Below are 14,194 nucleotides of genomic sequence, written 5' to 3'. Positions count from 1 at the left end.
CAGCAGACTAGCCCTGCCTGCTCCAATGTGCAGTTGGCCTATAAATCATGTAAGTAGTTTATTATAGGCCACTCCCATTGCCATATTCCCTTTTTATCCAATTGGCCAAAATGTCAACCTCCCGCAGAGAAAAGGTTGCCAGAAGGTGAGGAAAGTGTTGTGGACAAACTGACATAGTGACCTATAGAGATGCTGGTTGCAGCTGTATGTATGGCCCTGCATGTCACACAGTATCTCTTATTTTGCCAAAAGCAGTTTGAGAACATAGTCTCCAGATTATTAAGAAGTTATGGCACATTTGAAAAATGCATTGTATTAAATATCTATGATGAAGTCAAATCAGTTTCATTTATGTAGCCTGATATAAAATATCCTAATTTGCATCAGGGGGCTTTAACATCTGCACAGGATACATGAGCTTCTGGCCTTGAGGCATAGATTTGGATGAGAACAAACGCCTCCTCTTCCCTTTAGCAGAGAAATAATGAAGATACTATGAGGACATGCTTAACTGTACCACAGGTTGTAGTCTTACTCCTATTATTAAGGCCAGTGTTGAACAGAAGCAAAGTGTACCAGGACTAAAGCCTAACGACCATGTAGAGTATTGATCGCACACTTGAGCTATTTAAATAGTCTGTATCACGGAGAGCTGTAACACTGCAGTTTAAACCTCTGTCTCTCTGATCTGAGAGGCTGATACTTACATAAAATTAAGCCTGTGAATATGTGAATATGTGCGTGTGTATGTGTGTGCACGTGTGCTTTTGTGAAATGCAGGTTGATTGCTGATGCTGATTGCCTTGTTAGAAAATTATAAGCAGGGGACTTCTGCACATCTCTGAGTGCTCACAACCATCGCTACAGTACAGTAGTATACTCTGGATTAAATTTGTTTTTTCTTCCAGAAATAGGTTAATATTATAGAATTACAGAGATTACATGTATGATGTCAATTTTCATTTGTCTTATTTAATGCATCTTGTTTGTGTTTCAGATTATGTGCTATATTTTGTTAGCATTGCAGGAGTGCTGCAACTGTTATTCTACTTTTTACAGAATGAAGCAAAATGTTTATTTAAACAATATCCATGCAGTCATTTCAAGCCCATAAGGTACCAAATAGGGATTATTTAAGTAGTCCAAAGCAATTTTAAGGAAAACACTTGAAAACACAGCATGATATCATCTCTGGTAAAACACAATGTTGCTGAACTTTTAAATGCTGTGTGTTGTACTGGGGAAGTGGCAAAAGCCTCACAGACAGACACCCAGAAACCTGGACAAATAAAACCAAACTATCATCTCGACTAGGTAGCACCAGGCTGGCTCCTGAGTCAGAGTCTATCAACTTCCACATTTATATTCTACAACCAAGTACCTCTGAGGTCGAGGTTTATTTATTATTTGTGTGACAACTTCTGTTCTGCAAGAACAGCATTTTATTATACTGGTAGACTTTTCACAGTTTAACCCGTCAAATACAGATGTGACTACAGTACCATTATTGCCTTACATTTAGATAAATCACCCCCTGTTCGCTCATTCACTTCTCCCTGTATAATAAGCCTGTCATCCCTGACAGGTGTAAAGTCACTCCGCTATAATTCTCACCTCTATAAAATGTGACACAAGTCATGACACAGAGTATAAATTTCACACTCAGGATTTGATTGACTGCAATAAAGCGACCTCTATATTGAATAGGGAGTGATTTCAGCCACAGCTAGCTACTCTGCTAAGTTAATTGTTTACCAGGTGTGTCTGCAGGGTTTGGTGAATTTTTTGGTGTTGATAATGTTTGAAATTGACTGCCTTGTAAAGTTTGTTCAGCAATTTAACCTAGTTGAAATATACAACCTACAACTACTAGGGTTAGGTATAGGGTTAAAGGGATATTCCGGTGTAAATCTAATCCATGGTCTAACACACCGTGACACAGAATAAGACCCCCCCTTGAGAGATCAAGTTTTCTGACTGCTAACTTATGTAGTTTTAGCAACCTCAGAAAAGACCACATGATAACAATACACTGCAGTCTATGCCTCTAACCAAGAAACCTCCATCAAAATGCCACTTATAGCCACAAATAATGCTCAGAACAGCACCAAACTTCAGCAACAGTACAAATAGGATCCCAGCACATAGTTAGAGGCATCAAACATCTGCTAGTGTAGCTGGATTTCTATTGAAAAGAGAACACAACTCACCACTTTCCTGCAGCAGCTTGCTTATTGTGGGGAAGCCCTGATGAGTCGATTACCGAGTGCAGTTAGAAATGCTCATTTCCGTTTTCTCCCTGTCAGCTCTCGATAGTAACTGTTATAAACTGGTAGGCGTGACACGTATGAACTTTGATTGCATTTCCATGGATTAATAATCATACATTTTCATCCTGGGGCGGCTGTAGCTCAGCAGCTAGAGCAGGTCGACTAGTGATCGGAAGGTCACTGGTTCAAATCCCAGCTCCGGGCAGGGCTGAGCTGCATGTCGAAGTGTCCTTGAGCGAGACACTGAACCCCACATTGCTCACTAGTGAGGGCCCTGCGATGAGCTGGCGACTTATCCAGGGAGTACCCTGCCCTCGCCCTGAGACAAGGCTGGGATTGGCTCCAGCAGCAACCCCATGGAAAGGGATAAGCGGTTCGGACAATGACATGACATGACATGACATGACATGACATGACATTTTCATCCTTGAGCTGCTGAACTCTACTGCAGTCGGTAATCGACTAGTCAGGCTTCCCCACAACGAGCAAGCTGCTGCAGGAGAGTGATCATGCAGTGTATTGTTATCGTGCAGTCTTTTATGAGGTTGCTAAAACTACATAAGCTAGCGGTTGGAAAACTTCATCTCTCGAGGGGGGGTCTTACTCAGTGTCACGGTGTGTTAGACCATGGATTAAACCTTGGCCAGAATATCTCTTTAAATATTTCAACTGTGTTGCATCAATGTTTTTTTGTTTTTATTAAACATAATTTAACAAATACATGCATTAATCTTGATTATTTTATCATCACCTAATGCTTTTGTGCTGTGAATGCACACTCTGCTAAGTAGTCCCCTGCCCCAGTTTACTTCTCCACAACCCCATTTGTTCATTACTGGCAGACAGATGTTCTCCCAGTGCCCCATTTTCTTTTTTGGTCCTTGGTCTCCTCTCCTTCACCCCCTGCCCCATGATTGCTAATCACTGGAGACCCCTGTGTTGGCCACATGTCTGATGGATGGCTATTTTTATCCTGATTATAGCTCGTCAGGTTCCCCTGTACCAATAAGCAAACAGCCGTACTCTGCGTATGAACACAATGACTACTAATTGGTGAAACATTTTTGACATATTCATATCCCGTGTAGTGATTTTTAATTGTATTATTCCCAACATAATTTTCTTCTAGTTTGTACACAACAAGGAAAAGTAGCATATTTCATTCTTTCTGGCACATGGGGTTTGTTTAAAAAAGCATATTATTGTTGGACAGATGTGCGAGTAAAGCGAGCACTAAATGTCTTGACTGAGACTCCATTGTTAAAATGTGTATGTGAGAGATGAGGTGTGAGGATTTGGCAGGAGGTTTGTACTGACTGTGGGTGGGATGTCTAAAAGTATCAACAGTACAAATAAGGTGACTTAGTAGCTGTCCCGGTTGATCCACAAGTTTCGTGGGTGTTGTCAAGATGCCAGAGAAATGTTACATTATCTGTCTGGATGGTGATCTTGCCTTGTTACCCTTTAATGGCCACACCACTGGATCTACGCCATTGCGTAGCCATGTTCACATCAAAGGAAGATTTAATAAATTCATAATATTTTGGTGTCGAGGAAGCCTTCAGAGAAGAGTTTACAGAGGGTAAAGAAAATGAAAGCGTTTCTCCTATAGGCAGTATGAAAGCGGACAGTAAATGTCAATGCAAAATTTCCATTAGATTTTTTTATATATAATACGTACAAATGGAAATTGTTGCCCAGTTGTGATGCTAAAGGAAAAAGGTTACTGCAAATATTTGAATTTGTTTGCTGCATATCCAAGTCAAGACCGCCCCAGCTGGGCAGAACTGTTGTTATTATTTCGCTTTAATGTTGATATGGTATTATATAAGCAAATCCTGCAGAACCTCAGGCGACCAGTGCAATTTGTGTAGATAAATTCAAGGGTCATATATTTTTTAGTATTATAAAGAAAGCTCAGGAGTAAAGTTATGTGCTCTGCCTGGCTAAGACTTGTCTGGTCTTGTTTTTACTAGGATTTGTGCAGGATTTACTGCTCTCTAGCACAAAGTGAATCACATATACAAAACTTTGAATCAAGCTGTCATTTTTTTACACTTGAGATCCGATAGGTCGTCTGCTATTACTGATATCACATTCAATGTAAAGGTATTAACCTGGAGTACAAGGTAAATTAGATGATTTTGTTGTCTATTTCTTTCTCATGGCTAATATTTCTTAGGTAGTGAGGTATTTGCTCAGAAAAAGTAATGCTCTCTCTTCTTGTTGTCCTCCTCAGACTGCCTTTTCAGACTGTGTCCTATGAACAGATACTCAGCGCAGAAACAGTTCTGGAAGGCGGCAAAACCTGGAGGCAACAGCACCACTGACACAGTTCTCCTCAACAAACTACATGTATGGGCCCTCCTCACCTTTATTTGTCTGCTCTTTGACCTTTTTCATGGTGATAAAAATTGATACATTTTTAAGTGACATAAAGCAACAGTTTGTGGTCCCTTTCTGTGTTTCAGCATGCTGCTGACCTGGAGAAGAAGCAGAATGAGTCTGAAAATCGCAAGCTGCTAGGAACAGTCATCCAGTATGGAAATGTCATCCAGGTGCGTTCAGGAACCAATGAGATAAGGTGCTTTGGTTAAGAGAACTGCAGCACCATGTTTGACACTGTGTGCCTGATACTATTGACTTTAATTCTGTTTTAATCAGAGATGAGTTTTAAATAATTGCCTGAGCACAAAGGTGTTCTGTAAAGTTGTCTGTTGTAATGTGTTATCTTACTTTGCTCACCACCCAGGAATAGTTTGCACACAGGTATGAGATAATCGAAAACCAAGAATGGTCATGCATTCCTGCTTGAACATGCACACAATGCATACAGTGTAAGATGTCCTAGATGCAGGGCACTTTCATTCCAGTGATAAAGTGAACACCAATTGGTTTCCTGGTTGGCCTTAGGAAATGATTGATAGATTTCAGAATGTCATTGCAAAGATGGTCTAACTTTGTTACATATAGTATTAATAGCATCTAATACAGATAGGTGCACTTAGCATTTTGCATCCAAGCGTCACTGGGTCCACTCTGGAACCTCACCGATTTTAACACCATTTATCATGTTATAGGATTAAGCTGGGCAGCTGGGGATTCCCAAAAATATGCAGCGCTTATAGGATTCCAGTGTAGTTGCTAATAGATTATTTTTGACAATTGTGGGAACTGCTGATTAAACCGATGAACCAGCAGAGGTCATGGGAAGCATTTAGAGAAAAGAGATTCCTAGTAGTTTAATGTGAAGATGCAATAAAGGCACCAAACCGTTATGGAGATGCATATTTTCAGTAAAGTGTTCCCTTGGGTCCTGTTGTGGCCATTGTGACATATTTCCATCTTTGTTCCAGCTTCTGTCCACTTTTTCAAGAATATGTCATTTATAGTAACCATGTGTCTTGTTACCATGTATTGCTGTTTCTTATTTTATCAACAGTTGCTGCACTTGAAAAGCAATAAATATCTGACAGTGAACAAGCGCCTACCTGCACTGTTGGAGAAGAATGCCATGAGAGTGACTCTGGACTCAGCAGGAAATGAGGGATCCTGGTTCTACATCCAGCCTTTCTACAAGCTGCGGTCCCTGGGAGACAGTGTGGGTAGAGTGGGGTGTGGGATTGAAGTTAATTATGTTGCATTACATTACTACACAGGGTTTGAAAACAGAAGTCACATTGACACACAGACAGCTTGTATTTATAAGACAGAGGCATCTGTCTTTTAAAGAGTGTTTATGAGTTGTTTTTGACAGTCAAAAAATATGCAGTTTTAGTTACATGTCCAACAAGACAAGGTGAAACAGAAAGGGGAAAAACCCCTCTGAATGGGATTTGGTTATCTACACCTCCATTCATTTTAGCTACAGAATCTTGATGTCTTAGCATCTTGGTGGTTCGCTCATTAACATTCAGCTAGATTAGTTGCATAGATAATGGTGAACACCTTAGGCATTAGGATAAGACTATATTCGAGATTGTGTAGTTGTGTTGATGACAGAACATAATGAAATTACATTAAGTCTGTAATATTTAGTACCTCAGAATGGATCAGTCAGTCAGTTGCTCCTCATCTCAGCTGAAGGCTAGTGGCTCGAGGCTATTGGGGCTGGGTATTGACAAAGAGCGATCATTTGTGGGATAAAAAGGATTATATCTCAGTGCTATACAGGACAATCCTGTATTGGTAGCCAGGTATTTTAAGGATGTGAAATAGACTTGTAAACCATTGCCGATCATGCATGTCGCTGCAGTCTCTGAAAGCGGCTGATGGAAGTTGATAGAGTTAAGTTAGAAGTTATTAATCCCCTTGTGGAAATTAGAGAAGGCAACGGTCAGGGATCGGGAGTAACTGCAGTTTGGGGGCAAGTGTCTTGGTCAAGGGCAGTGGGAGGAGAAACTGTATGAAAACTATGGTTTCCATTTGAGGTTAAATGAGCAGTTTTTCTTTTGTCAAATAATCAGACATACTTGTTTCTATAAGGTCACTGGACTGAAACAATCATAAAGCCTGTACAAGATCTAGATGTCCTTTAATGTAAATCCTTACTTACATTAAAATGTTTTTTTTTTTTTTTTTTTTTTTTCTGCTTGCCAGCTTGCTGTAGATCTCTTACAGAGTTCACCTTAGAGTGTGTGCACAAAGAAGTGTGAGCAAACACACATTCATCACTGATGAGAAGGCCAAAATGTATTGGTGCTTGCTGCTCATGTCTTCACACTTTACAGTATTTCTTGGTTGGTCAGTGATGCTCTGGGTCAGGGCTACACCTGTCTGATCCAGTCATTCCATACACAATATGGTCCACGACTCCCTCTAGTGCTGATGTGCCGACTAGCATGATCCAGTGTACCCAGGTCTCCCTTACCTACAGTTCGTGCTCAGCTTGCGAAGAAATGGAAATGTAGTGTTGAGGAATGATGGCTAATATCTTGGGACCTGACATACTTATGGTTGTGAGTTGGAATTTAATGCTCACTCCCACACAGTGGCCCCCTGAGCAGCAGTATTTCATCTTGTCTCAAGATGTTCTGTTGCCCTTCACCCAATGATTCTTTATTTTAAAGATTTAACTTGAAAAAGACATTTACATTTTATTGCGTTTTGCATTATGGTGTCACTTTTGATTCTGAGTGGCAGAAACGGACAAATTTTGATTTAAGTGATCTAAACCACTAGTTTCTGCAGTATGATCCATGTATATATTTTGCCCCTGTAGGTGGTGATTGGAGATAAAGTGGTCCTTAACCCTGTGAATGCTGGACAGCCTCTACATGCCAGCAGCCACCAGCTGGTTGACAACCCAGGATGCAATGAGGTACATTAACACTTGTTGTTTTACAGAGTTTTACAATAAGTTGGATATGAGGTAGTTTTTACTTTTTCTTTATCATGCAGAATATGTAACTTGGTTCAAAAAGCCTGCATTGTATTATATGATAAAAAGTCTTGGTGAATGATTACAATTCACAATGTTCACACAGTCTCTGTTTCTCCTGTCAGGTTAATTCTGTAAATTGCAACACGAGCTGGAAGGTTGTTCTCTTCATGAAATGGAGTGACAACAAGGAAACAATACTCAAAGGGGTAGGTACCCTCACATGTCTATATAAACAGACATTAAAACATGGTTAAAACTAAAACATTGTAAACACGGTATGTGAGGAAACAAACATTGAGAAGAGAATAAAACTAAAGCAAAATATTGACAGAAGAGTCCACATTTTTGCTTTATCTGTTACACACTATTCATATACTTTGTCTTTGTGTCTTTTTGTGTGTGTGTCTGTGTTTAATTTCAGGGTGATGTAGTCCGGTTGTTTCATGCAGAGCAGGAGAAGTTCCTCACATGTGACGACCACAGGAAGAAGCAGTATGTTTTTCTAAGAACAACAGGCCGACAATCTGCCACTTCTGCCACAAGCAGCAAAGCACTGTGGGAAGTAGAGGTTAGCACAATGTGTTCTCCAAAAAAAAGCTCATTTGTTGTTGTTTGTGCCTTTTAAGGCTTTCTTAAAATTCAGTTGTCTAGTTAATAACCAGAAAGAGTGCCCTAACCACAAGAGAAGGCATTACATTGTCAGGAAATATGTTATTACAGAAATAATTATACTAGAATTACACAAAAATGCATTTCTCAATACTAATATGAAATGAGAAATTATTTATGCCCTCTTTTTGATGTTGTTTGTCATCATCAGGTTGTCCACCATGACCCATGTAGGGGAGGTGCAGGCTACTGGAACAGCCTGTTCAGGTTTAAACACTTAGCCACAGGGTGTTATTTGGCTGCTGAAATGGGTGAGGTGTGTACTTTTTTGATTTTGTATTTCTCTACACTTTTAAAATTATGTAAGTAAGTGAAGTTTATTAAGTATAGTAGCCTTCTCAGAGAAAGTTCACAAGTGCTTCACCAAGGTAGAAAAGTTGAAAAGAGGGCGATGAGAAAACTATAAACAGAACAACAACAGACCCTATAAACCACAAAATACACAGCCAATTTCCTTTCATATGCATGCAACAGTATGGATCTGATATAGTAACATTAAGGTCAGTTTAATCAGCTGTGTTCTCTGGCACAGTTTGTCTATAGAAATACACCTAATTTGGATCCCAGGTTCAGTGACCACAGTGTGAAAATAATAATGCTGAAGAGGGTAATTTGATATGTGGCTTTATTTCCCAGGTGAATCAAGACTTTGAGGAGGAGAGCGCTGAGCAGCGATCCTCGGTAAGACTTCATCTCTTCTCCTCTGAGTGCTTAGCAACGTCACGCGGGTTGTCCAACTGCTATTGATCTAAACTGTTCAATAATGTGCTGGGTCTTTGCTTTCTGCTCTAGGTGGTGGACTTTACTCCCTTTAATTTCCAGGTACTGTTATTTAATCTTTACTTGGCTGCAGCAACATAGCACAAAATCATTGTGTTGTCTACACATGCGCATTACCACCTCTGCTGCTTTTTTGTCCAGTTTCTCTTTAATCAATAACTTTTTTGATTTGGATTCTATGTGCCATCATTTGAGTAGCAGTAGATCACCACAGGGCGTCAGCATGCCAATGTCTCAGCTGATGCATGTCTCACCAAAAATCTCCATTAGGTGGCAGTGTTGTACGGACTAAATGGCAGTGTTGCGTGTACCTGTAGTTGTCAACTATGTGCCAACAAGGCCTGATAATGTGCAGAGTGACGACAGAAGTTTTTTTTCACTGATCTGCTTTACTTCAATCCAGAGTCAAACCTAATCTGTGAAATTAACATCAGTGGTGACTGGTGGGCTAAAATGAAAACATGCACACTCCTTGGTCTCATCATTGTGCAGGATCAAAACTGTATTTTTATCACCAGTCTTTGTGTATTTTGTGAACTTTGCTGCCATTTGGAGCCAATGCTTTGCTCCCTCTCACTGCATGTTTTCTTGCACCAGCTGGATGCAGATAATGAAGCATTACGAGGTCGTCTGCGAGCTCCACAGGAAAAGATCATGTACACTTTGGTGCCTGTTCCTGATGGCATGGACATCTCCTCCATCTTTGAGCTGGACCCCACCACTCTGAGAGGCGGGGACTCCATGGTGCCCAGGTATAACATACCCAGACACCAAAAATATAGTTCTTCTGCCTAGACTCATTTGAAACATCCAGATATCATAGAGAATACAAATATGTCAAGGATACAAACATGACTACCTATGTATGTAATGCTAAAGGCTGGGGAATATTCACACCATCAGTGTACAAACATGCCGAAGACTGCAAAGAAGTGAGGTAGACATGACGTTAAAATATCAGAGATAACGTCAGAGACCCCTCAGGGTGATTTATATTTCTGTTCTGTAACAGAAATATAACATCAGGGATGTAGGAAAATATGGAGGGAAACGGGTGAAATGACGAATGTGTCAACACTGCAATCTAATCAAGACCACAGTGATGTCAAGACTACAGCGACTCAAACAGTGGCTGGTACCATTTGACTCATGTGTAGAGTCGAAGGGGAATTTGGATGATTACTAAGAAGGCAGTTTCGGAAGTAGTGACGGTTTGTTTTGTTTTGTAACTCTGACCAGAGCAAACAGCTGGTAACCAAGACACAAAGAAAGGGTTCCTGTCCACTTATTGACTCAATGATCAAACGAAAGATTATTGTTTGTGTTTGGTTGTTGCAGGACAGATGGCAGGGGGACATGGTGGTGGTGTTAGAAGTTTGGTCATACAGTTTGTGGATTTTTTTATTTTATTTATTTATTGTGGGGATCAAAAGTTGATTATTTCTATGGCTTTTCATTGGCTGGATTTTTGTTTTCTATTCAGACTTTATCCTGTGTGTAGTCAGTTTAACATTGTGTTTAAGAAAAGCTTTGACTGTATTGCGATATGATTCACATTTAGTGCAGATGATGCGTTTTCAAACTATTGAAATCATAATAATGTGACAATTGTTTGGGTGTGCACCTGGTGTGTGGCAATATTGCTATATTCACAATAACCGTCATACTAAACAATGGAATGTTGATATTGTGTTAATGATACAAATATGATTATATTGTCTGTATAATCCAGCAAACATGTTGTTCCTTTTGCTTCTTCCAATTACAATTGTTGTTATTGTCCTTTTGGTGCGTTTTCTTTAGTTATGGTTACAGACTCTCTCCACCTCCCTACACTCATGCTAGCTTTTTTTGCAACACCACAGTACTTATTATAATGCTGTTTTACCACACATTCAACCTTTTATCAAAAATTGCAGCTTCTTGTGATTTGGATATCACACTTTGCCATAATGCGATATCCAATATCCAATATATTTAATATAGTTGTGCAGCCCTAATTCAATATGGATGGTGCTACTTCAGTTTTAAAGTCGAATAATCAGTGACACAACCTTTAGATGGGATGATACTCTCCAAAGACCCAGCAAGTCCCTCCATTATATTAAACAGGAAACGGCTGTAATCAGGCTGCGAGTAGGCATGGATAGTTGGCACAATAGTGGAAAAAACTACATTGTAAAATTACTTTTAATCACTTGTGTGTCTGAGCTAAAACCACAAGCTCAATGTTGTGTAATAACACTAAAACACTAAAACATTATCTGATATTTACATCTGTAATCAGACTCTGATGCTCTCCTTTAATCTTGTTGACAGTAGTGTCTGATAGAGAATGTATTGTGCTAAAATTACAATAGTACATTTCTCCCTGTCACTACACATCAGATAAGGACACAGGCTCTCCGCCTCGTGTCAAAGCCTCCATTGTGTCACATCGTCAGGTGTGTGCGTGCATGCTGCAGGCTACTACTGTTAGCACCACCCATCCCTACCTGAAATAACCGTGTCCCTCAAACTTTAGCCAGGTGACTGATTAATACCTTGGAGAACCAGTACACAAAGGTAAGCCTGTTAGCTTCAGTAGGCGTTTACGTAATGCCTGCCAAGAATATGACTACGGTCTGCTGTCTGCCTGAGTGGCTACACACACACGCGCGTAGGCACACCCACCTGCTTTTACTCACATGCAGTGAGCATGAATGACGTACCTGGCTCAGACTTTACTATCTGCAAAGGTTAAGTACTTAATGGGGGACAGATGATACTGTACAGGTCACTATCGACTAATCTGTGCAGCCACACACAAAGTAAGCAGTCTCTTCCCTACAGTGGCAGTTTGTTTACATATTGTGCTTGCTTGTTACTCCTGAGTAGCGAGGATAGTAAGGATATATATACATACATACACACTGACCTACAACTTTATTAGGATCACACGTTTTATACAATGTGCAATAAATCCCATCTCTGTGTTGCACTTAATCTTTTACTTCAAACCCTTATGTTGCCACCTTTTCGGTGACATGTATATTTATGATCACTTTATCATGATTTATGAGACCATATAAAATGATGTGGTGTTTGACTGTGTCGTATTATTAAGCTCCCCTGACATATTTAAATTGTTCAGTATCAAGTGAAGGCTGATGAGTTGGTTACTAGTAAGTCTTTTTAGATATCAAGATGTCATGTCATTACTTTTGATATACAATGGCTTTGTGTTACTCAGTTGATGAGGCTTGTAGCTGCAGATCTTCTAAGACACACGCTGGCTGACAACAGGAGAGTAGAGAAAGTTTGCCAGCAGCGACATGATTGGTTGATTTAATTGAGGCAAAACCTGGTTGTTTAACTGATGTCTGACTGATGTCCATCGTCAGCTGATTAATAAGAGGGGAGTGAAGAGAATTGTGATGGAATGAACATTAAGATAATCTTTCTGATTAAGCTTAAGATGAGCATCATTAGAAGGATCGCACAGTAGACATACAGACACAAAAATGTTGAGGGAAAGAGTGTATGCCATACAACAAATGTCCCTGACTGCTCCTATCACTGCTACCAAAACAGATACTACTACTGCCACATACTACTTGCATCTAGTAGTTTTCTTGCTGCCATACTGCTAAGTCAAGTTTATGCTAATTAATTTGTCCTGAGTATGGTGCTAGAGAGCAGGCCACAGGATCAATAACTTTTAGTTGGCACAGGAACATGAATGTGCTCATCAAACTTGACATTAGGGATCAAAAGAAAAATGTATTTTGTGTCTCAAATGAAACAAGTTAATCCTGAGCTTGAATGTGGTCTCTGACTTGCTTGAGTATGTTATACACAGTGCCCTCCAGAAATCCTGAAATGGAGGAATCCTTCTTAATGAGCCTGTTAAACTGCCTTACATTTTTCTTTGAATACGTCCCCACAAACAGAGGTGTGTCTGTCTCACTGGCACAAGTTGAAAGTTAGTCTAAAGAAGGTTCATCCAAAAGAAGGGCACTTTTGATAGGGCTAGTGGCAGGTTCTCCAAAACTGTCCAGATTCTCAATTTTGTCTTATTTTTACAAGAATCTTTGTTTATTTTTCATATTCATATTCAAAACAATTTCCTCTGTTGCTTATAGGAGCTCCTATGTGAGACTAAGACACTTGTGCACCAACACGTGGGTCCATAGCACCAACAACCCCATTGACAAGGAGGAGGAGAAACCTGTTATGTTACGGGTGAGTAACTAATGGTTAGGTCAGGATGTAAAGCACAGCTGAGGTTTTTTTGAACTGATTAAATAAAAATCATTGCTTTTTTTCTTTTTCTTTTTCAGATTGGAACATCGGCAGTAAAAGAGGACAAAGAAGCTTTTGCTATTGTACCGGTACCACCAGCAGAAGTGCGGGATTTAGACTTTGCCAATGATGCCAGTAAAGTGTTGGCCTCCATTGCTGGGAAGCTGGAAAAGGGAACCATCACACAAAATGAAAGAAGGTATCAGTTGCAAATTTAAGATGTAGATTATGTCTAAAAAGCATAATGATACTATATTCGTAGATATCTAATAGAAGGAATCACATATATCACTGAGGTAGCAGGTGATACAGTCTGTTTTTACTGTTGCTGTTTTGTACACTTTTCAGGTTTGTGACCAAGCTCCTGGAAGATCTAGTTTTCTTTGTTGTGGACATCCCCAATAGTGGGCAGGATGTTTTGGAGATAATGGTTAACAAACCCAACAGAGAAAGACAGAAACTCATGAGAGAGCAGAATATCCTCAAGCAGGTTGGTCTTAAACCCCACAGACTCTAAATGCACTTATTTCAAGTTTACATTTTTAGATATTAAAATCCTATATTTCTATTTCAGATTTTCAAACTTCTCCAAGCCCCTTTCACAGACAGTGGTGATGGTCCCATGCTCCGACTGGAGGAACTCGGAGACCAGCGCCATGCTCCTTTTAGACATATTTGCAGGCTTTGCTACAGAGTGTTACGGCATTCCCAGCAGGATTACAGGAAGAACCAGGTAGCTGAACACATCAACTCCACTGTGACCCCTACATTCTACCAAGACTTTTTCTTTGCAGTAACTTTCCACTCT

The 14,194-nt window shown here is 39.9% G+C and overlaps 1 protein-coding gene across 11 annotated transcripts in view; it reads left to right on the top strand.

Annotated features, from left to right (window-relative positions):
* itpr1b (inositol 1,4,5-trisphosphate receptor, type 1b) overlaps nt 1–14,194 on the top strand; it is an 87,119-nt gene that overhangs the window by 10,225 nt on the left and 62,700 nt on the right. For all 11 annotated transcript variants that reach the window (XM_037101276.1, XM_037101275.1, XM_037101274.1 and 8 more), the window contains exons 4-17: nt 4,510–4,625; nt 4,742–4,828; nt 5,713–5,871; nt 7,492–7,590; nt 7,776–7,859; nt 8,075–8,221; nt 8,474–8,578; nt 8,959–9,003; nt 9,115–9,144; nt 9,700–9,854; nt 13,227–13,326; nt 13,425–13,585; nt 13,735–13,876; nt 13,961–14,119. In XM_037101276.1, the coding sequence (XP_036957171.1) occupies nt 4,510–4,625; nt 4,742–4,828; nt 5,713–5,871; nt 7,492–7,590; nt 7,776–7,859; nt 8,075–8,221; nt 8,474–8,578; nt 8,959–9,003; nt 9,115–9,144; nt 9,700–9,854; nt 13,227–13,326; nt 13,425–13,585; nt 13,735–13,876; nt 13,961–14,119 (1,589 nt within the window). The remainder of the gene's footprint in view (nt 1–4,509; nt 4,626–4,741; nt 4,829–5,712; nt 5,872–7,491; nt 7,591–7,775; nt 7,860–8,074; nt 8,222–8,473; nt 8,579–8,958; nt 9,004–9,114; nt 9,145–9,699; nt 9,855–13,226; nt 13,327–13,424; nt 13,586–13,734; nt 13,877–13,960; nt 14,120–14,194) is intronic.

This window comes from Acanthopagrus latus, chromosome 6 (assembly GCF_904848185.1).
Source record: "Acanthopagrus latus isolate v.2019 chromosome 6, fAcaLat1.1, whole genome shotgun sequence".
NCBI lineage: Eukaryota > Metazoa > Chordata > Actinopteri > Spariformes > Sparidae > Acanthopagrus > Acanthopagrus latus.
The sequence above is the reverse complement of the archived record's forward strand: the minus strand, read 5'-3'. Positions and strand labels throughout refer to the sequence as shown.